The 25,528-nt window shown below is 40.5% G+C and overlaps 1 protein-coding gene across 9 annotated transcripts in view; it reads left to right on the plus strand.

Annotated features, from left to right (window-relative positions):
- KYNU (kynureninase) overlaps window positions 1-21,441 on the plus strand; it is a 59,395-nt gene extending 37,954 nt beyond the window's left edge. For all 9 annotated transcript variants that reach the window (XM_009677352.2, XM_068949298.1, XM_068949302.1 and 6 more), the window contains 4 exons: window positions 14,393-14,445; window positions 15,931-16,016; window positions 19,037-19,267; window positions 21,116-21,441. In XM_009677352.2, the coding sequence (XP_009675647.2) occupies window positions 14,393-14,445; window positions 15,931-16,016; window positions 19,037-19,267; window positions 21,116-21,268 (523 nt within the window). In that variant the 3' untranslated portion in view covers window positions 21,269-21,441. The remainder of the gene's footprint in view (window positions 1-14,392; window positions 14,446-15,930; window positions 16,017-19,036; window positions 19,268-21,115) is intronic.
- The last annotated feature ends 4,087 nt before the right edge of the window (window positions 21,442-25,528 follow it).

Below are 25,528 nucleotides of genomic sequence, written 5' to 3' on the forward strand. Positions count from 1 at the left end.
TTGGCTAGGTAGTTATTTTTTGTATCAGAGTAATGTATTTTAATATTAAATGTACGTTCAGGCTGTAATTTGGAGATACAGACTTAGACTGCCAAGTGCCTTTGCTTGTTACTGACAGGATGGGGCAAAAAGGACTTAGGTGCTTGCTCCGTGTCTTTGCTGAAAATTGAAGGTGTTATTCCAAAATGTTAATCCTAAATTCCCAAGTCCAGCTACCGCCCATCATCAAAGGCATTTTCGTGCCCTGGTTTCCGTGAGCGCGCTTTTCTGTGCCCAAAGCTTTGCACTGTTATCGGCGTAAGGGAACGGGCACTCAGTTTGTAGCTGTGCCCTAGAAACCAGGTTCTTCTCCAGGCAGTGCCCACATCTGTGGCTCCAAGGGGCGTTCCCAGAGCTAGTCCCTGGACTAGACACAAGGCAACGCTTATTTGCGGCTGCTTTCTTTTAAAATGCAACTGGAGGAAGAGGTATTAATTTATTTAATAGCCTTCCTAGCATGAGGAAAGGCCTTGCCTAAGCCACTTTCTGCTTGGAGTCTGTAGACCAAGGTTGTGGCAGCGTCCTACGCGCAAACTGAGGCAACCTAAGACTGATGGTGTTCAGTTATGCCGTGTTGTATCCAGCACACAAAAAGTCAATGCTGCTGCCACTTTCCTTCTTTACGTACCTGTAAGCTTCCTGCAAGTTTTTCCTGCCTCGGTAATTTGCTAGATGAGAAGGTCACTTATGCACGAGAGCAGGGTTGGATCCTCAGGCCTGATGGTGGGAAGACCAAAGCTATGAAGACAAAGGTCCTCCTGTCCCCTGATTTGTTCTGTGCTCCCTGGCATCACCTGGGGATGCTGGTTACTTGGCGGTGGATTCGTTAATTCACTGCAAGGGCCATGGGTCTAAAACTTACATGTTGTAACCATCATCATTAACGTCTTTACCCAAATGTGTCAGGCAGTTTTTTGCTAGGCCTCCATCTTTCTTCCTTTAGTAGTAAAACTGCATAAATCTGACATAGGTGGACCCAATATATCCCTCTTCTCCCATGATCTCAGCTCCCTTGAGGTCTTTTTTTATACCAAAAGAGCTTTTTTAATACCTGCTCTATATATCATGAGGCAATCTATTCTTGGCTATTTATGCCAGGGTGATGCCTCCATGGGAGGATTTCAAATAGAAAAGGCCTGGTCACAGCAAAAGTATGAAATAGTACTGAAACTGTTTGGCTAGTTGCTGCCTTGCCTGATCCTCTGTCGCAGACTGTCTGTGTGAACTCAGTTATGTCGCAGAGGGGATATTTTCCAAGACACAAATAGCACTAAGGTGTCCAACTAATGCTGAAAATCAGTGCAGCTTGCCTTTTGTATCCTGAAAAAGCTTCTCTTTCTTTTTTTCTATTCCTCACTTTTTCCATTTATATAAAGAAGGATAATTAAAATTTAGCAAGCAGGCTGGCTATAAAGAAATGTGAATGTTTGTAAGCATGTGGGATAGAAGGCAGTGTAGAAGTTAGATATTTGCACTCAAGTATCTGCGATTATAATTGCACGGTGAGTTTAACTCTGCTGTCAGCTGGCATAAGGGTTGGGAGGGGGGAAAACTTGCTGGGCCCTGAGATGGTGGGGGGGGGGGGCGGGGGAACAGACCTAGCTGAATCCCTATAATAAAAAGTAAGGCACAATTTAAAAAGATGAAAGGGAAGTAAATGTATGTAAAGCAGCCAGGAGAATAATAGATAAGCCTTAGCAGAGGATTTAATGAAAATTGTACTCCGACTAGTGTTTAAATTGAAAGGATTTATCAGGACTTAACTTCAGCACAGACTAGCAGCAGGTAGAGTTTAAAAATAAAAACTTTGTGTGATGTGGAGAAATGCTGTGTGTGCTATATGTCCAAAGAGCATGCCAGCTTTTATAGCAGGATAAAAAAGAATCAAAGAACAACACCCAAAAAGATAACTATTTCATGCTAGCTTTGAGAAACACAGGGAATCTTCAAACAAATTCTTTGTAGACAGAGGTGAGAAATCAGCCTTTTCTTTTAGATCAGTTTCCTTTTTGACTTACGATCCCAATGAAAATGCTAGAGCACGTTGTTCTGATACGTGAACTCTTACATTGGTATAAAACACACAAAAATAAGATATCCAAGCTGCCTGGCATCTCCACCTTCTCCTTTTCCCAGAAGCCCTGCATACAGCAGCTCCAGTGACAGATCCTATTTGCTCAGGATTTTTTATTTTGCAAGTGACTACTTGATTCCTTCCTGGGCTGGTAGCTCCTGTTGAGCTTTCCTCTAGCTATTCTCTTGCTTACTGAGGAAACACCATGTTATTCCATTTGGCATTAGAGCCGCATAGTCCCCAAACTAAATGGCTGAAGCTTCTGTGAAATTACTGAAAATAATATAGTATGATTTTTGCTGGGATGAGAGGACAGTCACAAAAAGGTTGTGTATGTATATGTATATTTGTGTGTATGTGTTCATATATAGTGTGTATATACATAGAGTAGATATAGTGTGTATAGACAGTAGATATTTGTCTGCTATACTGGAAAGAACTAGATTTGCTCTTGGTTAAAATGCTTCTAGGAACCACGATGGTCAAATTTTCACTGACCTTAACTTTCTTTGGAGTCTACCAGATCTGCATAGCTCAGCTTTTCTGAAAATTATATCAGATCAGAGCACTCTGGCAAAGGAGAGGATCTGCAGAAGCAAGAGAGGGCTTCCAGGAAGCTGCACTGAATGGAGCAAGGTCAAAAGTTAGTGGTCACAGATAAAAGCATACAAATTTGCAGAAGGATTTGTCACTGGTCCTAGCACGCTCAAATTGTTCAGTAATATATCGGTCAGCTATCTGTGGCGTGCAATACTTGTCTCTGGAGTGCATAAAGTATCCCATATCAAGGTAAAAATGAACTGTTTCTTTGCCAAGGAGATGAGAGCAATTTAGCTCCTTGAGCTAATTTAAAAACCAAAAGTTAAAACCTCCCCTGGGAAGAGACTGTTTAGGAATAAAGGCATTGGCTAATTAGGCTTAATTGCATTGTCTTGGGACAAGTGATTTATTAGGCCAATCTAGGCCCATGATGGGCCTGCAGGGCTGTGTTCTCGGGTTCACCAACTGAATGGCAAATATCCAAGAGCATCTTTTAACTTTAGAGAGAGTCTCTGGGAGAAAAAAAAAAAAAAGTGAGGTTAATGTGCATTCACCTATTCCCATATCATCTATCCCCATTCTCCTCTTTTCGGCTTTTGCGCATCCTTTTATGTCACTCCCATGCCTATGATTGTCTCCGTGTTTTGTGCCAAGCATCTGCTCCCCCTTTTTCTTCAAATTCTCCCCTATAATGAAGCTATTTCTTCAAGCAATATTGCTTATTTTGTCATGATAAATAATCCTTTCATTCTCTCCTCTCTGAAGGTGTTCCTCTGTTTTATCACCTTTGTCTTGGTCTTTGAAACAGGAACTGCATGTCTCCTTGTAAACTCATGGGGTTATGTACTAGTAAATTTGTTGTATATTAAGCTGCATTACCTTTGAGATAGTGTGCGTGTGAAAGTAATGGCTAATGTCCTATTTTCTTTCCTTTTGTGTCCTCCTATGCTCCGTAGACATTTAATTTTAGTTTTGATCACTCAAAATGGAGTATGTGGAAAATCGGAGACATGTTTCCTCTAAAATTTCTCAAGTATGTAAAATACTGGTTTTAAAAAGCATGGACTGATTCCTGCTTTTGACACCTGTTATCAAGGCATTCCTTTGTGTTTTTAACCTGCAGGCCTGGATTAACCCATGGGAGAGAAGGAAGAGGCCTCAGAGCCTTTGCAGTCACCAGCCATGGTAGCACTGAAGCGGATGCACAGCTGAACCATTAAGACAGTTTTTTCCTGTTTCAGTATTGTCCCATACCTCCCTGCCTTTACTTACCTTCTTGTAATCAAAAAGAGGAAGATTGCTAAAGATAGCAAAGAAATAGTACTCAAATTGCAACTAAAACCTAGACAAAACCTGTATGTAGAGATAAGCAAGCAAACAAAGCACTTAGCTTCAATGAGTCAAATCTGTCTTCTCTAGAACAAAATTTATAGCGTCGGTGTGTTTAGTGGCAGACATCCTGAGGACAGATTTGGGGATTTTGCATATGCTTAAATCTTTGCCCTGTGACTTGCTCTTTCATATGTTCACACCAACAGTGGGAACAAACGTATCACTTCAAAGAGTGCTTCTTCTCATAGACTCTTTTTTAGTCTGAGGCTGGTCACTTTTTTTTTTTTGTTGAGTTTGGTAATGTTACCAAGCCCATGCAGCTCCAGGAGGTACCCAGACCTCCTGGCCAGTTTACCTAGCTAGGTCTTATCAGCCTACCTGATACTTGCTGTCTCCAGAACTAGCTTATATGACAGGGTCAATTCAAATTTCTTGTGCACCTCTCCTTCTGGATCATGCTGGCAGGACATAAAACTGTTCAGAGTCTGCCACTGCCTCTTCCTACTCCTACCCTTGGAAATGCGAGGGTGGTTGGCCTACATTTCTCACGGTCACGGTTTCCCTAACTGCAGCCTGCAGCTTTTCTCATCAGCTGGTGTAAGACACAATTGTTTGAATACATGAAAGGCACAATAGGCTTAGCCTGTTGGAAAGGTGAATGTAGCCTGGGGGTAGTTCTTACGTCCTGGTTAACTAGCAAGGAAGAGATCCCAGGGCTCTCCTCCGAGTCGGCGCGGCTGCAGAGATTTTTTGCCACTTAAAGACTTACGTTGTTAGCTGCATGCTCTTTGTGCCTCAGTTTTCTGCTTTTAAGTGGGAGGTAGTTTTGAAAGCGCCTCTCTGCTGCGCCTTGGGTTTGCCAAAAAGGGAGGGCAATGAGCTCATTTCCTTCCTGCTGAGTGAGATTTCAGAGATCTAACAGGAGCTGGTGTCACACACCTCTGACAATAGTCACAAACGGAAGTTTTATCTCCCCTCTTGTACTTCTTTCTTAATCTCTGCGTTTATGCACTCGCCTCACAAAACCCGATCCAGCCACTTTCTCTCCTAGGGAAGAAAAAAGTTTATGTTCAACAAAAACATTGAGTAAATCATCTGCTGTTTCCGTTAAGAGTTCTCTTACCTCTGTTCAGAAATCTGCTGGACCTAACGCAATTTGGTGTTTCAGATTTTCCTCTATATGTTGTCTCATTCTCAGTATTTGATCATTTTTCACTTTTTCCACCTCATATTCCCTTTTTTTTACTCTGAAGTTTTCCTCCTAAGACTCTCATTTAAGCACGTGTCCTTTAAACGTCAGGTTTGTTATACATGTGTTAGTTCCTTAGTGCATAATGAAGAACTGTTCCCAGTTCTTCAGTACTGAATGTGTTTTCAATATCTTGATATGCCTCAAACTGCGCTGATCGCAAAGTAGCAGCTATGGTCCTTTACATTTTCGTGCCATTAGTACACTTAAATTTTATTGATTTATGTCCCCTGGAGTATATTCTTGTAATGTTCAGTTATCCGTTCACCTCCGAGTTGCTGGGATCTCATACACAGAGCGTGTCCCAGAGCTCGCCTTGCTGTGGCCAAATACCTTCCTGCTTTGGCCACAGCCCTGGGATCACGCAGCTTCTTGGAGAGCTTCATGACATCCTCATGCCTTCTTGCCCGCTCCTTTTAGAGAAAGGTCCCTAAGTCATGTTTCTGTTGTGTTTTCTTACAAAATTTCGGCTCTGTTTTGGGGTTGTTTTTAGAGTCCCTCATCAAAAGATGCTCGTTTATGTTCTCTTAATGGTTTACTGTCTTAGAGTTCAGCTCTGTAAACTCAAGGTTGAGTTCATTTCTCATTGTGTATCACTTATTGGTAGTAAGTATTTTGAAAAACAACTGGATTTTGTGGTCCCTCTGACTCTTAAAACTTTGAATTCAATTAGTTCCAGCCTGTCCACTGACATACACTGAAAAAACAGAACAAAAACACAGTCATCTAATGTGAATTGTTCCTTCTTTCAGGCAAAGAGCAGAGGTGATAATTCTTACGCTTCAGCTAATAAGGATTCTAGTATGATAAAGATCTTGTATTAATACTGCCATTGCTGTATTCAAAAACAATGAAGACCTGAGGAAGCACAGCTTCCCAGATCTTAAAATTTTTATACTGTGGTTCAGTCAGATGTATGTATTATTTAGTAATCTATTTTGATATCATCCCCTCAAAGATTCATTCAAGGAATTGAGGAGACTGTGTATAGTTCAGTAAGTGCATCATGGTAATCAAAGCCATCCAAGTCTCCTTTAAGTCAGAATTCACATTTAAAAGTACCTCTAGGAGGGATTGTTGCTTTTGCTTCTTATTTAATTTAATCCATCTCAAACAGCCTAGAAAAATTTACTGAGTTCTTAACAAATGTAATATGCTTTTTTTATCACCATTATATAATTGGGAACTATTCAATACTTTATAAAGATCACTGAGAACTTTATTAATATCTCTATGAGTAAATTGGCTCCCTGCTTGATTTTTAATTTCTGGTGTTAGGCAGAGGATTTGATTTCCTCTTACTAAATGTGCTCACATACTGTTGGCTGTATTCCTCCTTTTCATATATCTCATGTTTGGCTAGTGGAAGTGATATATGAGCACTTTGTGATAATAGTTGTTCAAAGCTGATTTAACAGTTTTTAATTCAACTTCATTAGCCTTAGAGGGGTGGCTTTTTTGGAAGACTTTTTCCCCAGGATTTAATTTAGGCTCTGTTTTTTGTGCTGCTTGATTATGCCTTTCTTTTGCCTCATCATGGCAAATGAAGTTATCATCCCTCATCGCAGGTGCCTTTGAGGTTTCACGGGGAGCGCTGTGCGAGGCCACTGTGCCCTGATTGCATTGCCCAGTGTTACAGCCATTTCTCTTCCCCATCCTCTGAAAACAGCAACTTGCTTCCAGCTGCAGAAGTGAACTCAATCTCCTCTTATTTTGACCTGGAGGGGTAATAGGGAGGCACATGCTGAGATTGGTGTATTCCCACTTGTGTTGAGTTTAAAACTAACGAGGAAAAAAATCAATTCAAGAACATGTGTAGCCTCTATCTTCAAATACCTATCAGCTGTAAATCACCTTGTACTTGATTGACCAAACAGACAGGCTTTTCACCCAAGACTGTCCCTAATTGTTGCAATAGTTGTGGTAAATTCTGCATCCCTGAGAAGAGTGAAGTCCAGGAGCTGAGAGCGCTGTCCAGCTCCTTTTGGAAAAAGGGTGATGCTGATTACTCAAATGTAGAGGATTTTGTAATTTCATTTGTTGCAGCTGCATAATTAACTCTGTCAATATTTAGATTATGAAACTGTGTTTAGGGATTTTGATCTATGCTGTTAAAATTTGCTACTAGGCAGAAAGTGAATTTAACCATTTTTAACTAAGACAAGTCTCAAAATAGAGAAGAAAAATTGTCTCCCTTTTAGATTGTACTAAAAATGCAAACTACTTAACAGAAGAAAGATGTCATGCTATTAGCTTCTAATACAATCATATCACTTTGGTCTTTTGTCAAAGTAAAGCCACATTGATATTAAATATGAAATGTTACTTCTTTCACAGAAGCAACTTTTCATGAGGAGTTTTGATTTTTTTATTAAGTTCTAAGACTGGTCCATTAATAATGCATGGTAATGCTCAGAAGTCACATATGCCTAATAATTAGGAAACATTTGTAATGAGTTGAAAAGGGTAAGGAAAGCATCAGGGTATGTGAGAGTCCAGAGCTACAGAAGTCTGAAACTAATAATTACCTGGGCTTCAAGCTTTTCAAATTCTCACAACAGATTCTATTTAACATTAACCACAGATGCTGCACAGAGGAGAATAATGAAATAAGTCCAATCTTACCATTTGGGATGAAGGATATCTAAGCAGTAGATATAAGGGAGGAAAAAAACCACCTCAGACTTTAAATATAGCTTCTGGCAATCTTGGCAAGGTTTTCTGAAGGAGACAGAGTTAGGTTTCGCGATATTACTGGCATCTAGCAGGGGCTAGCTGCTAACTCCCTTAATCCCCCATGCAAATCCTAGCCAAGCATATATGCTATGAAGTATACTTCAGAACTGACAGCTTCATAGTATATGAAGATTTTCACCTACACAGAAGGGTTAAAATCTCTGAAATCTGCACTTTGGTGATGAAACCGGGAGTCTCTTTTCAATTACCTTATTTTGAATAAACAGACCCCCTCATCGCCACACCAAATATTGCTTGAAATGTTTCCTTCCTTTCTTCCAGCAAGCGGTCAGCAGGGGAGCAGTGGGTTAAAATAGGACAGTGCTGCTGTGCTCAGTATTAGGTAGGCTGAGCCGCAATGTAATCAGGTGGGCTGAGATAGGTATGGTTTGCAGGAGTGCATTTCAACCAAACAGCAGCTCAGGTTTCAGGTGGCACAGATGTGGCATGTGGATGTCCTACCCTACCTTTTTGGGTTTGTTTCAGTAAACCGCTGTATGGAATTAAGTGATGGCAATGCTGGGTGGTGTTTTTTTTTTTTTTTTTTCCTTTTTTCTTTCTTAACATAAGTGCTGTTAAGTGACACGGAGCAAGAAAAAAAAAAAATTCTGAACTCTAAAACTTTTGAGCCCGAGAGGATAATGAGGGGAAAAAAGAAAACGGTGCCATCAACCATTACCTCCCACTTCCCTCTGCCCATCTGTATTTCAAAAAATCCAGTGTACAATACTCCAAGGAAATCTATTTTGCTATGCTTACGTGGTCCTCATTACTAAGTACGTGAAAACATGGTAATGAATATATTTTCACCACTCACCAGAGAGTCAGGTCACTACTCAGCATCATTTCTAGAGATGAGAGCTTGAGGCACAGAAAGACTAAATGACTCATCCATGATCAGGCAAGTCTGTGACAGCAAAGAAAATTGAACTCCCTTTCAAACCCCAGTCAGCCAAAAATATGCAATGTAATATGTTGTGGCTTTTTATTTTGCTATTTATTCTAAATTTTGGCATTAAATCCAGAGGAGCACAATTGTGTCCTTGGGCTTGCAATAAAGTTAATGCAATATACATATATCTATATATGTGTATATATACATACATATATATTTAAAAATTGCAATTAAAAAAAGCAATAAAATTAATGCAGAACAGAATGGATAGTGCCCTGACTGTTGAGCCTGGACGTCATGTCTGCCTGCAAAGTCTGCCTGAAGCCCTAGCAGACCATGCGCACTCAAATACTGGCTTTGTGCAAGTCTCAGATGTGTAGGCTGGTTTTTCATGAGCTTTGTGCCGTTGAGTTAGATGTATGAGTGCACTGGACTCTGTGAGGGTGAGATAGATGTGGCTGCCTGGCTCTTCTCCTCCCTTTGCCTGTGCCCTGTCCTCTCTTGCTGGTTGCAGCCTGCTGGCCCTGGTTTGGCCCGGTCAGTCCATGCTTGAGTCTTTATAGTTCGTGACGTATACCCTGGTACTCTCTTCCCTCTTGTGACTATTAGGTTAGGGTTTTTTAACTCTGTTTATGAGAAATGTACAGATATTGTATACTTGATGCCTCCAGAAGGCATATGGGAAACTTGTAAGGGAAGTGAGTACCCCGATTTTTTTTATGCTAACACAGTGAGAATGAGTGTCATTCTGTTACTGAGTTACTGGAAACTTTATGGGCCCCTCTGGGGGAGGAGGACTATGGAGCAAAGAAACTTTTTAGTGGCTGGGCTTTTCTTAAAACCTATTCAAAGCAGACCAACAGCTGCAAACTTAGAGAAGAACAGACTGAGAAAAATCAGCAAGAGTTCTGAAAATGTTCCGCAAGCAATGTGGGAAATTTGGGCAAGAGTCAGATGGCTTTGGGAGGGTGATACAACAGTTTATGACTTTAGGGTCTGGAATTGATTTTCACCTGAATATAGCAGCATTAGGAGGTGCTCCTGCTCAAGACTTCAGTCCTGGCTACTTTTTAATATCTATATTGTGCTACATGGAGCCTCAGGACGCTGCTCAAGATCTAGTACTAAACTTTTGTGTGTTAGATTCATATATGGATGTAAGTCATATTAAGGAGTACTTTTGCACTTTGGGAGTTATACCATTGGTTATACCAAGCTGAGGCTGGGCAGAGCTGGTCTCGGGATGTGGTATTAGCAGTCTGGTACCATTGTGCTCTCTTAGGTAGCATGCTGGATGGTGCTCAAACACAATCAAATCACCATAATCGATACAGCTTGTCCCTAACCTCAGACAGGCTTTTTGTCTGTTTTAGTAGTCTAATTATTAAGACCTTGTAGTAGTTTATTTAACACGTTCCCCACTGACGGAGGGATATTGGAGACACAGTTAACCTATGCCTGTTTCACACTGTAGTGTGCTTCTTGGTAATCTTTTACAGGTCTTAAGGATATTGTGAGCCCTAAGCACATGGAATTGATGTGCTATGGACCCTTTTAAACTAGCCGTTTATGTCATGGATGTGTGGGATTGCAGGAAACTGAGCTTAACGATTATGGTTAGCCCTTTCATTCTCTTTTCTGTATTGTTACCTTTGTAGACAGCATGGAAGGAAGGGTCTGAAATTCCTCCATTGTAAAGCTCTGAGTTTCCTTCTACAGACAAGTGCAGGGAAAAAGTATCTTACTAACTCCCAAATATTGATTCCTTCCTCTTACTCGTAGGTTAAATAGTAGAATGGAAAATTAAACAAAGCCTTGCCACCACTTGGAAGCTTTTGCAAACTGCCCCCCAAAACTGCCTATTTATGATTTAACATAATCCATAGTTTCAGGTCCCTAGCATGGTTTGCTGTGTACACCCCTAATACAGATACAATTTAAGAAAGACATAGGAAACTTCTCGGTAGAGTTGTGATCTAATTGCTGACGGGAGACAAACTGCTCCATGCACAGTGCAGCTGGCAAGTTCAGCATGAAGTATTGCTCCCTTTGCACTGCGTTCCTGCTGTGGCTTTTTGATATGCTTTCTTGTGGACAGAAAATGATTCTCACCCAATATAATGACAAGAGGTCTGGTATGCATTGCCATGGATTGGAAAAGTCAGACTACGTTAATAATGTTTCCCTGTTTTCTCTATCACTACTCAAGAGTTTTTCTTTTTTCTCTCCAAGACGGGAAATGAGACCTGTGTTGCTTCAGGCTGTAAATTATAAATGAGTAGCATGATTGTCTGTAACTCGAAGCAAAGGTCAAAGGGATTTTTTTTTTTGTATTTTTCCTATGTTCTTTAACTGGATCTTCTTTGATGTCTACACTGCATATACTTCATCATCATTATATCCCACGCTCGTGCATCATTAATGCAACTACAAACGAGATGGCTCAAGTTATGAACTACCAGTGCTTCACTCTAATGCATACAGATAGGAAGGGGGAAAATGAGCTAAATAAAAATACTTATTGAAGGGATTGTTCCCTGGTGTAAACGTGCTTAAAAGGAAGCATTTTCTAACTCAGCAAATGTTTGCTGATTGAGTTGTAAAATGAGGAAAAATTTTGGGATAAAATAAGGAATTTGAAAAGCTTTCATGCCTATTTGTCATGAAATTAGGCAAGTAATAGCTTGCTTTCAATTGTATGTTGCACATTTGAAAACTAGTTCTGTGCACAGTTTGGAAGGTTACAGAATTCTCTGGGAAGTTCTCATTGTGGTCACAACACGAGGACATGGGTTTTATTTGAGGGAGAAAAGAAAACAACTCACCTTCCATTTTCAGTTACTCATGAACTGGGCTTTATCTACAATGAGAATGTTTTGACTCTAGAGTCCAGTTGTATACAAGTTTAAGGTGTTTTTAAATACAAGGGCATCAAATATGACTTCTGAGATCCTCCTATGTTATGCTTTTGCAGAGATTATGGCTTGGAATTCAAAATCTATTTAGAACTCGGTGTCTGTTTTTGGAGCAAGAATAGACAAAATGGTGACTGTGCTTCAAAATACTCATTTTGCGTGCAGAGCAACAACTCTTCAATACAAAATTTTACTGCAGCATCTGAATGTGCAGTTTTACTGCCTATTATTTTTAGCGAGCATTTATAGAGCCTTATGTTTAGGGTTTAACACCTAAGCTATTTCCCATCAAAACAGGCTGAAATTTGGCATAGCAGTGGCAACCCTCATTTCAAATTTTTCACAGAAAATTGTAAACAGCAAATTGCTAATTTGTAAAGATTTTGTTAATTTCAGCACTCTGAAGCCTGTCAACTTAAGTGTCAAATAATATGACATCCATATGGACCATTAGATCAATGATGGTTGAGGACCAGAGCTGCCTCAAAGTGCACATCCTGTAGTGAAACTTCTGAAGCTCTAGAACAGCCGGGATTGGGGGGAAGAAAGGGCAAGACAGCTAAAACTGTCTTTTCATTCTGTCATTTTGGAAAAGTTTTGAAATTTCAGTTTCCAAGTTCCAAACAAGGCATTGCAGCAGAGGTCTGGTTTTAAGCCAGCTTCAGAGTTAATAAACTTTGAGCTTTTGAGAAACAACCGGAGTTGACTTTAGGATGTGGTCCAAATGCAACCTGTTATTGTTTTCGCCGCATGCTACGTTTCATGGTTTTTGGTAGGTTAAGCTTTTGGAATTCATGGAATGTGTGTGCCATTGACATCAGCAGGAAGTTGTAGTAATATACAGTAATTCAGGTTTTATGGCAAAATATTCTATAGGTATTATACAGTAATACTAAATAGCTGAAATATCTTTTATGATTCAAAGCATCAGTAAAGGAGTCACATGGGCAGAACCTGTAGCATATTTTATTTGGAGTATATTTATTTTGGCAATGTAATATCTCATTTGAAATGAATGTGTATTGCACTATTGATTTTCATGGGTCTTAGAGTAGAAACATCATGCAGCAATAAAAAATTCCATGCTTTTTCTGTCTGCACTTTGTTTAGATGCAGCTCAGAGCCTTTCATAGAAAGACAACATAAAACCCATGTTGTTATACAGAAATACCAAGTACTTTATTTTACACTATGCACAATAAGACTCTATAAGTCTATAACAAGTCTTTAACTCAAACGTGGTCTTCGTATTACAGAGTTAAGTTTTCAAAGCGTAGTGCAGAGAAGTGTTCCTGCTTTAGAGAGGGGCTATTTTCTTTTTTCCTTGTTTATCTCCAGGAAGGCTGATCTACAATGAGCTGTTACTTGTAGATTTTTATACTACGACAACTTTTGAACGTGGCCAGGCTTTATCCCTATCACCTCTGCTGCCTGGCATAGAGAAAACTGAGCAAAGCCTTGGAAGAAATACTGTTTATACCTCCATCTCCAGAGACCTCAGGAAGAAGTCTTTGGCCATGACTTCTTACGTGTTGTAACAACATGAGGGTTGAAATATGGAGGGAAACCCGGCATTATTAGGGTGGGAAGGGAGGCAGGCCGTGCTGCCTTCCTGTCTGCTGCTCTCCAGTACTCTTTGCATCTTGGGGTGCCCGGACACTGGGTCTGATCCAGCTGCTCTGGGAGACAGGAGAAAACCCTCCAGCCCTGACTCCACTCGGGTGTCCAATCCATCGACCTCTCCTCCAGAAAGATTAATATCACTGCAATACTTGATGGTATCTCAATCCTATTTTGGTACCAGTACCATAAAGAATGCAAAAAGCATCTCATCCACTACCGGAAACTTATTTCTCTGTATGTCTCTGCATGGATTGGAAACCTGTTTATAGCAATGTCCTTGAGAACATTACCCTTCGAGTTTGGAAACAGTAACAATCTGATGTCATCTTAAAACACTTGGGGATAAATGATTTTCAAAGTAACAGATCTTTACTTTTTTCTTGGAGATGATTTGAAAAATTTGGCCTTTGGATTAAATTGTCTTGAATTTAATTTTGAAGGGTCTTTTTTGAATAATAATCTCAGTTTCAAGAGAAAAGCAATTTACTGCAGAGTTCACATCCTTATCTCACGGCAAGGAAAAAACAAAGCCAGCACAATCTTTATTTGAAGACTCTGTTGTCCATGTACTGTTCTCACTAATTCCTTTGCTTTGTGAAATTAAGTTTTGACTTTCATAACACTTACTGGCTTTCAATAGTCATCAAACTTTAGGGGAGTGGAATTTAATGCTTAGGAACAAAAGACTGAAGTATTTATGTTCCATTTTTCATTTTGTAAAATGGAATCAGACAAAATGGATGTTGTTAGAAATCAATAGTCAATTGAAAAATGTAATACATTTCATCCTTAGTTGTTAAAGAGAAATTTCCAAATAGTAAAAATTGTTAATGCTAGCTATTTATAGAATTTATTACCTTTTTATACCATTGTTATATTAGAAACATATATAGTTCTTAAATCTTTCCTATATATTTCTTAACTCTCATGCAAGTTAAAACACATCAAAGTAAGGTTGTTTTTCATTTACTTTCTTTGACCAATTTTAGGCTAATTGGCTGGTGGGGTCATGAATTCAAAACACGATTCCTCATGGAAAACAGTATGTATTTTTATGCTTTCAGTTTTACTTCATGTGATGGTTTTATATAACCAGCATCACTTTTACAGTAATTTAAGTAGAAAAGAGAAATTTGTATTTTACCTATGTTAAAGGTATTATATAAACTAAACTCATCCCAAATATGTAGCACAGTGGAGTCAAAGTAAATAGAGGAATAAATTTGATCTCTAGGCATGCTGATCTTGTTATCTGCTTCCAGACATTTTGCTTAAATACACTAAAACCCCTTCAAAATGTAGATGTAGACTATGGATGAAAGTTTCGGAGTATCTCAGTGCATTAAATTTATAAGTCGCTGAGGAGCGAGGGTCTGCTATCATTCACGCTGGTTAATATCTTACTTTAGGATTAGTTGCACGGGAATTAATGAGAAATTATGTGAATAAAGGTAAGGCAATCTGACATAAGTGACGAAATGTCACCAATGTTTCAGTATCTTCAAATCCCCTGCACTAGCAGTGGATGGCGTATGAGACGAAACCAAACCTCTGAAAGAAGCTGAATATTTATTGCCCCAAAGTGTGTGGAAATGAGGAGTCCTTTCTACATCTGACACCCAGACACTTTTGCAGCTCTGTCTTAAAGCACTGCAGCAAAAATGGTCTGAAGGTTTGTGAGAAAGGAGCTTTTTGCTTTGGGGTTTTTTGGGCATGTGTGTGGTTTTCTGTGGCAATCCCTGCTGATGTGACTTTGACTGCAGAGCTCATCTCTGCCTTGTCTTTGTTTTCTGACCAAATGGAAGTCAGTGGCACTATAAAAAGCCAGCAGGAGAGACAAATTACCTTGAAATACTGTTAGAAGAAAGTTGTTTATTTATCTCCACAGACAGTTGATAGGGAGAAGTTGGGCAATAATCATTATAAAATTAGACCATTAGACCATTTCCCTTGCAACATTCTCTTGCTCTGGTGCTGGAGCATAAAATATAAATAATGACATAGAACTTACAGTGAGGCTTTTTGCCTTTAATAAAGAGATTTTTGTGAGATTTCACAGCCCAAAGTCTATGCAACTTCTATACGTGGCCTGAAGCTACGTTTGATCTGCATATGTGGTCTCCCACACGTCTCATCATTTTAATCAAGTTAAGGAACATGATTCCCTAATCGTGCGCTCTGGCTTCACATGAGTGTGCCTCTGCTGACTGGGAGTTTCTCTGGTTTATACCGGTGTTAAAAGAGATTCAACTGTAAAGGTGGTTTTAACACACACCATTTAAACACATTAATTGCAGTTCTCTAGTTCCCGTGAAGCAGCTAATGAGATCTTCTGCTGGATAAAATTGGGCTTCTCTGGAAGTTAAAAGTATTAGCTGTGAATAGATTACTGTTTCCTTTTAATGACTGATTCCTAAAGGCCATGTTAGCGATATATTTTATTGCATTAGGACAGACTTCAAGATAAGGTCCAATACATTAAGAGTGAAAAAATCAAAAACATTAATATCCTTTATTCATTTTCCAGAATTGCAACTAAGTGAAGGAATTAATGGCTTTCGGTTATCGAATCCTCCAATTTTACTGGTCTGTGCTCTGCAAGCTAGTTTAGAGGTAAGTAACTGCTTTACTTTAACCCTGAATCTAAGCTAAAAGAATGTTGTGTCTTTTTGTTGTCTTCCTTAAAAATGCCAGAAAAGGTAAAAAGGAAAGGCGGGGGCGGGGAGCAGAGAAACCTTGAGACAAAAAGGCCACGTATAATTATGCCTATTCCTTCACTGTTCTCACAGACTTTGCTGTTGGATTCGGTACAGGTGAGATTTGCACCTCTAACTTTTAGACAGGCGTAAATGCTAAAACTGTGTTTCTCCAGCCTCTTTGGGTACGAATGGCAGCTATGCAGAGCTAGCTCAGAGTAATTATGGGAAGGATGCAGCTGGAGATCATCGCCCTAGGCAGGACCCGCGAAGCTCCGAAAGGCGACATCCAGAGTCGCTTCAACATATATTTCCCCGGACAAAACCCACTCGGCTTCTCTATGAAGAAAAGGCGAGAAAAAAACCGCTCAGTGTCACACGGTTTAAATTGAACAAGTGGCTCTGGGAATGTGTCATCCATCGTATCTGCTTTTATTACAAACAGAACAGGCAGAAACCCACGAATGCTCCCTAAAAGAGGGAATTTGCGAGCGCGATGTCGTTCTGGGCTGGTTTTCTTTTTATTGCTTTATTAGTTTTATTTATTAACGCGGAGCAGCCTGTCCCGGCGCAGGGAGGTGGCTTTGAACAAGGGATCGCACCGGCGGCACGGCAATACCCTGCGTTTCCATCCTGGGCGACTCAGCTCTGTAATGCAAGACTGCAGATCTCTGTGGATGGAAAGAGTGGCTTTACATGGATTTCTCTATGTGACTATATTATCGTTTTTCCTAACCTGCTTTGCAAGTCGAGGTTTTTGCCACTAGTATAAGTGGGACAGATTTATTTTCAACAGCATGCTGCTAACTATAGTGTAACGGTAAAGCTGATGCTGGAACAAAGAGCATCCTCTGTGCACTGTACGTTCCTCCTCTTTGTTTGCTTAAGCTACTGCATTTTTAGTAAATAAAGTCAGAAAATTGCCGCTTCCGCTCTCTGCAGCTTGCATGCAAAGCTGCAGGACGGCGAAGGGCACCGCTATCCTGCTCCTTCCCCCCGACACTTCCTTCGTTAGCCATTAAGCGTCCACTGTGTGTGGATGTTTCGTGTGACCTCCGAACTAAGCGGGAGGCTCTGGCTCGTACAGGCTGGTGCTGCTTCACCCGCCACGGGGAGCCGCGAGCAATGAGGGCTGTGCAATCCCCACGGCCTCCCCCTCCCAACGCTGCATCGCCTTTTCGTGCTGCCAGGGTTTCCCCAGCGCTCATCGCTCCCCTAAAGCAGGAAACAAAATAGTGCCTGTGCCTGGCAAGAGGTGGCGGGTGAAATTGCAGGTCCCCTTTGCGGGGACCCATTAAGCAGGAGGCATCGTTTCCAATGGAAAGTGTTAATGCGTGTTATTCCTCAGTAACACACCTAAAGCAACTGTTGCAGCAGGAACTGCTCCCTTTTGGGGGGGGGGGAAGGGGGAGCACTCTACAGACACGTTCAGAAAATCTTTTTCTAAAACTTCACCCCCAAATATTCCTTGCACAAAGCCTGAGTAAACAGTTTTTTGCATGCTGCCTATGGAGAGCCAGCCCGCTGCAATAGGAGGCAGGTGTCCCTTTTGCCCCCAGTAACGTGCGAAATGGTTGTGGGTGCATGAAACTTACCTGCGCGTAGGGGAAACGCTTCTGGGTGCGTGCTGACCTGCACCAGTGGTGTGGCCTTTTGTGGTCCTGATCGCGCCATGGAATAACTGGGATAGTCTACAAAAAAGCGCTTTCCCGATGCTGTTGGAAGCCAGGGCTTGGTGTAAATCAAGTCAGATTGCTCGGTTACCTCTTCGTGCGCTTTTTCAAGTCTTGACATAAGCGACCTTAGACGCGTTACTCTGTGGTTTCTCCTCCGGTCCGGAGCAGTGCTTTCCCAAGGAGGGAGGTTATGGATTTTTGTGAAGGGCTGCTGATTTTGCACCTGCGCTCAGGGGAGGCAGGATGGTCTAGGTGCAGCTATGTTACACTTATGTGCCAGACTCTGGTTTGAAGGGACTGCCGGGTACTTACATGCCTATATCTTGTCATTTTCTCCTGCAGCTAATTGCATGGGAAGGAAAAAAAAAAAGGAGGGGGGGGAGGCTTTGGGGAAGGCAGGGGTTAATTGTTTCCAGGGCCACGTTTTCCACTGTTTCCTGTAGCTGAGCCCTTCCTGGAGCACAGAGGGGCAGCAGGCACTGCCTGGCCTTCCCCTCGTTCCCATGCTGTTTTGCCACGTTTTTTTGTTCTTGCTAATGTGACAAAGCAGTGCTGCCCTTCTAGGCAATTTCTTTAACGCGTTGCATTATGCTTTTTTTGTAGCTGTATAAGAGCAGAAGAGCTGTTAAACCAAAAGCAAACAAATTTTTTTTTTTCCTTCGTTTGGAGCAGAGAGAGCTTGAAACCCTCCCTATGCAGAACTTAACACCTGCAGAGTCAATACATTACTTTGATTTTCCTGTTTTCAAAGGTACCAGTTTGTGCATCAGTCGTGCTGTTTCAGTCCTAACCCCCGACTTTTCTTACCTGAGGCAGGATGAACTTGTATGCGATTTTGAATTTTGCTCAGCGCTGTTGCACACGTAGAGAATTTGGGGATCCTCTCCGCGTACGCCCCTAAGCGCTCCCTTAGCAAACTGTTTTTGTGTGCAGATTCATGAATGCAGATGTGGATGCGTATAAAACTGTTTCACAGAAGACAGGGTTGTCTTTCATTATCTAGAGTAATAACATTAGCCTGTGTTTTCAGTTCTGCTGTATGTGTGTCTCACGTGTGTCAGATATTACCACCTGATTCTGGTGATGTAACGTGTATGGGGAAGCCTGCCACCTAGGAAAGCAAGAACAACAGAGTTTGGTCGCCGTATTACCAAAACGTTTTACCTTATTAGAAAGGCCAGAAATGGCTTTAGCTGCCTTCAACTTCTTTTTATGTTTTGTAGCAATGCATTATCGTTCTAATGATTTTCAATCATTATAGGTTTTTGGTCAAGCTACAATGAAAGCATTGAGAAGGAAATCCGTTCTACTTACTGGTTACTTGGAATACCTGATAAAACATTACTACAGTGAGGATAAAACAAACCCAGAGAAGCCCTTTGTTAAAATAATCACCCCACCTCAGCTTGAGCAAAGAGGATGCCAACTCACGCTATTTTTTTCCCTTCCAATCAAATCTGTATTTAAAGAGCTGGAGAAGAGAGGAGTAGCTGTGAGTAAATCAAACTTCATCTTCTTATGTCCTATTTTGAGAACCTATCCTGTACCTGCATAATTATTTTACTCTTCTTCCTGTATATATATATTATAATATATTATATTCCTATATATTTTATTGCTATGTTCTCATATAAGGCCAAGAGAGACTTCAAGTAACTTCAGCAGGTTTCAGTGCGATCTTGCAGAAGATAAACTTCTCACTTATAATAAAAGATAGTTTATTCAGATGATGGAAATGTGATTTCTTTTAGCCTAAACCAAAACTGGATCTTTTTTGCAGATTGAGAAACGTTTAGGTTATTTCGCTGATCACCATGTGCGTACAGCTGTCTTTCAGCATGCAAATATATACCGGCATATCTGGAACCGTTCCGTTTTCTTGGAGTTGAGACTGGCGTCAGCATACTGCAAGGATACCCCTGCCCACCGGGGGAATAGACAGCACCCAAAATCCTGAAAACAAAATCTGTTCTTCTTGGTTCTCAGTCCAGTTTTGTTCACGGAGGGGCTTTAGATAGGATCGTGCTTTTTGTGTACTGAAGTAATGGGATGATGACGAGCGCTCGCATAGCGTCTCCCATGTGAGAACAATCATATGAAGGATATTGGCAGTGTCATTTTGTAAATTATTTCTTAGTCTGTAAAATATTTCTTAGCCTGTAAATTGTCACCTGTGCAACGCCAGGGTCCTGTGGGAAACCCTGCTGTGCCGCAGCGGGGCTGCCTGCCCTCAGCTCCCCACGTGGTCTCGCCGACTGGCTCCTCGGGTCAGCCAGGGGATGCTGAAGGACCTGGTGTTTCCACCTTCCAGATAGGTCAAGGGCGCTTGCTCTAAGTTTGGAGGAATTTGGAGTTAAAAATGGAAGTTTGCACCCTAAACTTCTTTGCGATTGCCCTCTGGCAGTCAGTAATAAGCCGAGCGGAGGCTGCGCTTGCCATCCCGAATGCCAGAACTTGGATACCCACAACCTAACGCTAATACGGAGCTCTGAACACAAATCTGTCCCTTTCACGATCTACAAATGGCCAACGTTTTGTTCTTTGCAAGGTGCCGAGGTGGACAAATTAAAAAGCTATCATTTTCTTAGAGATGTGTGTTAGCACTCAGGAAAAGAGGCTGCTGAAACATAATGATACGTAATGGTGTGGTTACCAGTGAGCGCTACTCGGAAAGAATAAAAGCTGAATTTAAGGCTATACATTTGGTGATTTAGAAGTGCTGGGAGGTTAGGCTGATAGCGTAATGCCGTACAAATGATATATGAGTTTTATTTCTGCTGGTGACTTGTGTTCCCAAAGGGCAGCTCTTATAGGCTAAATATGCCTATGTTTTGGGGCTGCCAGGGAATTCCAGGAACTGCTGCTTTTAAGAGGGCATAGGGCCTCCTGCTGTTGGCTTGTCTTTGCGATGCAGTAGTATGTTTTACATTTGAGATTATTACGTTCAGCAAAATGTGTAAATTTGCAGAAGGAAAAAAAGTTACTGCAAGTCCTCTGAGGTTACGTGTACCTTGAGTACAAGAGACTATGATACTGGTGTGCTTCTATTGTTGCTTTTTTGTCACCTGTGAGGCTCTAACTACAGGTTGCTCTAGGTGCTAAAGGTATAAATTCAGCATAGTTTACAGGATTGCGGAGCCTGGATAACGCTCCTGAAGAGAGTTTCTTAGGGGTGCCGCAGTTTTAGACACATGTCTGCATAAATATTCTTCCCCCTCTGTCTAGTCGGTTGTTCTTCCTTGGTGTAATTCCACTAAGACAAGGTTGGCACACATTTAAGAAAAAAAAAAAGACAAAGAAGTGACCTTAATTTACAAAGCACTCTCTTTCTGTTTTACAGTGTGACATGCGAGAACCACACGCGCTTCGTGTTGCCCCAGTTCCTCTCTACAATTCTTTCCGTGATGTGCACAGATTTATTGAAATCCTGGGATCTGCAATTACTGCTTCAAAACAAACAGCAAACAATACTGCGCTATCTGGTTCTTATTGATGGCTCCGCTGTATCTTTTAATCTATTTTTGACTAAGATGCATTTATCCCACTGAGCGAGTCTTTGCTTCTAGTAGGCTAAGCTATATCCCATGCAATTTGCAAAAAAATGACTGTGCTTGAATAGTTATTTACAACAGACATAGTTTTATTAAAGCACATATTTCTGCCCTGCTTTGACTTTGACTTTGTGAATTAGTATGCTTTGTATATTTTAATGGGGCTTTTCTTAAACATTTTATGTAGTTTTATTACATTAGCTTTGAGAAGCATGGAAGAATTCCTATCAGCGATAACGGGAATGAAAAAAATCCCTGCTTTATTAGAAAAATGATGCATAACAAAAAACGGAGAATAGACAAATCTCTAACTTAGTTTAAAAATGCAGTCCAATTTACATTTTCAATTTATCAGTTCTATTTAAAGTAAGTACATGGTATACTTGAAAAGTAAAAGTTGAACAATTAGTTGTTGAAACACTGTTAACTGCTGCGTACTGAATCTTTCAAATACCCCAGTGTTTTGAAATGCTAGATTAATTACTGTCTAATTGATGACTGCATTTGCATTGCGGATACCTTCTTCAGTAGGTAAGTGTGATACAGTTTGCTAAAGCAGGAAGTTTTATATTTATTATTTCTTTTTATGTTTCTAGGTAGTGATCTAAAAGATGATATGCTTGAGAAAGCTGAGAGTGATTTTAAGCCAGGTCACGTAAACCAGTGTTAAGGGCTATATGAGCACTTACTGCGATTTTAACAAGGCTTATTTCAGATTAGCTGCAATGAAATATGACTTGTTTAAGCTATAGCAAAATATCTTATTGTTCACCTATAGTATGGCCCAACAGGGATTTGCATCAGACAGCCAAGTGCAATGAAGAAAAACTATATACATTTAAACAATACTTTAATCACACTTGTTTTATCATATTAATAACACCTTGGTGTAAACTGAGCTCCTAAGTTCGTGTGTATTCAGGCTGTACCACTTTTTCAAGAATCAACTCATCTGTAAGATTTTTCCCTCCCAAAATACTCAGTGCCTCTGATTTTTTGGTACAAAATACTTAGGAGGGAGGTAACTTTTTGCAGGATTTTTATTGCAGTTGTAGGGTGTGAGGGGGTTTGGAGGGAGGCCTGAGGACTGCTCCAAACCTCTTCGGTCCAAGGGCTTCTGTGTTGGTTGAGATTTTTGCACATTTTAAGCGCCCCCCTGACTCCAGGCAGCTCCCGCACATGCATCCCGGCCCGGCCAGGTCAACGCTGGCCCACGGGGTACCCGCAGCCGAAGACCCAAGGGCCTTGGCAATGTCAGTCTCCACCAGGAAAGTCCCCCAGAAAGGGTAGCTTTAAAATCCCTCTTGCAGTAATACTTATTTCATTGGTCGTAATGGGTAGTGGAAAACTGAAAGAACTGCGAATACAGCGTTTGTCGGTTTTTTTGGCACCTGTGAAAAGTAAGAACAGCCACTTAAACTGGAATATCATGATAAGGAACAATACAGACTTCTTAATCCGTTAGAAAGCTCAGGCTTGCTCAAGAGGTTTTGATTACACTGACGTCATCTCTCTTTAATTTAACTGAAACTGTATCATTGTACCGCAGACCAGGTAGCTATATTTCAGTGGCTGCAGTTTTATTTTTATACTTGTGTCTGAAGTGCTGCCGCTTTCATCTGTCAAGTGACATGAACTTACAAAAAGGACTTTTTTACATAGCGCGACTGTTCATCAGAAAAGCACCGAATATAAAGCCGTGCTAGTCCACCGTGGTGCAAAGGGGTTTAAATTCTTTGCTAGTACCTTTGAAGCAATCATGCTGCTGCGCAGCAATGACGCTTATGTCTTCTGTAGAAAATGAGGCAAGCTTAACATAAATGCAGACATGACACTAAGTCATGCTATCAAATGCCTTATTTTGATTTCAGCTTGCCTCTGGTTGTGAGGTAGACCCAGGAAGAATGTGCTTCTCAATAGCATTTGGACGTGAAGTAAATAGTTTGGAAGGTACGAGGCAAATTATGTTTGACTAATTTTGAGGACTCGATCCAGCGCAGCAGTTTGGCATCTGCGTTAAAGTCACTAGCTGTAAAAACAATTCCTTGTAGGCTTTAAGTTATGGCATGTGAGCCAGATAGATCCAGGAAGTGTTTTACCTACCCTGTAAGATCCTGTTTTTGAGAGATAGCAGTTTATTAATAAAAGGTCACTAGTATTTTGTCTTTTTTGTAACACCTGAGCCTTAGTACGAGTATTGATTCTATAGATAGGCATTTGTGTTATGTGATGGGTTTGTCAAAGTTCAGAGAGTCAAGATTCACTTATTTCAACTTTTCTGAACCCTTTCTCTTTTCCCTATGACCTATGAAGACACACATAAGACTTCTTGCTGTCCTGGACATGTATATGCTCTTAGAAAATTAAGACATTTAGAAAATGGGGCAAGGCTGTATTGTATTTTACTAAAATATTACAGCATAAGCACTTGTTTTACGTGTTCTTTCTTTACTTGTACGAAGTTTTGCGAAATGAATAATACTGAAAGTTAACATTAGGTGTCAGTATTTTACATATTATTTAGTGAGAGACTATCAAGTGAAAGAGCCTCTGTGCAAAAAAAAGAGGAATATTACAAGCTACAGTTTCAAATGCTCTAAGTTATCACAGTTAGCGTAATATCAGGAATAATTATGTGTGAAATAATTAATTGTATATAGCCCAAATACTTCTCGCTGGTGAGATCTCTGATTTAAAATTCAGTATTAAGTACCTCTGGTTTCTAATTGTGCTGAGATTTAATTCTAGAATTGTCTGAAGAAATTACATTTTTCAAATTAAACTGCAAGACATGAGGGTCTGTAGATGGCAGGAAATGATATGCAGGTAGAGTGAAAAAACGTCTATAAGATGAAAAAATAAAAGATAAATGAGAACGTGTAGATCCCTGGTTCTATGTGATTTGCCTTAGCACAACACAGCTAATACTGTACAAATCTCTTAAACTCCCTGTAACTGTTGAAAACTTTAAGGGAAAACATTTTAGGATCCGTTTGTGCAATTTTTCCCATGTTTTGTCCTGGGAAGGCTAGAGAGAAGGCAAAGTCCTCTTCCATAACTACAAAAGGAGCATTTGATGCTGCTCTTTCCTGAAAGAGCAATATATTCTAACTGAAGATAAAGGATTGAGGTTGGTTACATGAGCGCAACCGAAGAGGACATGACCCGTTTCAAGAGATTAAGATGCAAAATGTTGAGAGTCCTTGGTCTAACTGCAGCAGAACTCCTCTTCCTTTCATTTTACTGAGTACTATGGGTTGGTAGATTAAGGAAGAAAGATGAGAAGAGAAAGGAGAAAAACAATACTAATCTAGCCAAGCAAACGTTAAGTGCAAGAAAAGAAAGAATGGGAGGCAATGAAACAAAATACTTAATGCTTTAAACTTGGTTATGTTGTAGAGTGGTTATGTTCCTAAATGCAACATTAGGCAGGTGGGAATTTTCCGTGAAATTCTAATGAAGATCTATCCCTACCCTCACAGCTAGAGATATATGTGTTTATAAAGATAGTGATAACCATCCAGTGCAAAATTCATAGAGATCTCACAGGAGGTGTACATCCCTCTCCCAGCCCAGGAAAGAGCAGCCCCAGCAAACTGGACGGAAATGCTGGGACGAAAGGCTTTCACGAGCCCCAGGAGGGGCTGGGAAACGTGGTCCTCGCTCCATCTGCCCTGCGCTAAGGGTTTAAAAATGCCTTTCGGAAAGCAGCCCAAATCATGGTGTTTCATGGCATTCTGTGCAGCCCGTTGAAGGTGACCCAGTTTATATAAGATATCTCTGTATTTGGTGAGAGCGTGCAGCATGTTATTACACATATTCCCGTACAAAACCCACTTTCGGTTCCAGATTCAATTGACATGTCGTGATCTGATTTCTTTCAGAGGGAGTTGACCTGCTCAGTGACTCTTAAAAATCTCCATAGGTACCTATCTCAATCTCTGGGCACCTAAACCTTTGAAAATAGGTTCTGGAAAGCTAGTCACTCTTTCCAACCAGCTGAGGGACCGTTTTCCACCCTAAGCTTAAAATTTTGTCAATATTTGTGAAATATATTTAGAAACTTATATGGTAATGAATAAGTTACAGATCAGTAATTCATACTTTTCATGCTTCAAGTTTTTATTACCTAAACTTACTCTTCTAAGCATCACTTTACATTTCTTGTTAAATATAAATCAGAATTGATTGGGTTATTTCTC

The sequence above is a fragment of the Struthio camelus genome, chromosome 6, assembly GCF_040807025.1.
Source record: "Struthio camelus isolate bStrCam1 chromosome 6, bStrCam1.hap1, whole genome shotgun sequence".
Classification (NCBI taxonomy): Eukaryota; Metazoa; Chordata; class Aves; order Struthioniformes; family Struthionidae; genus Struthio; species Struthio camelus.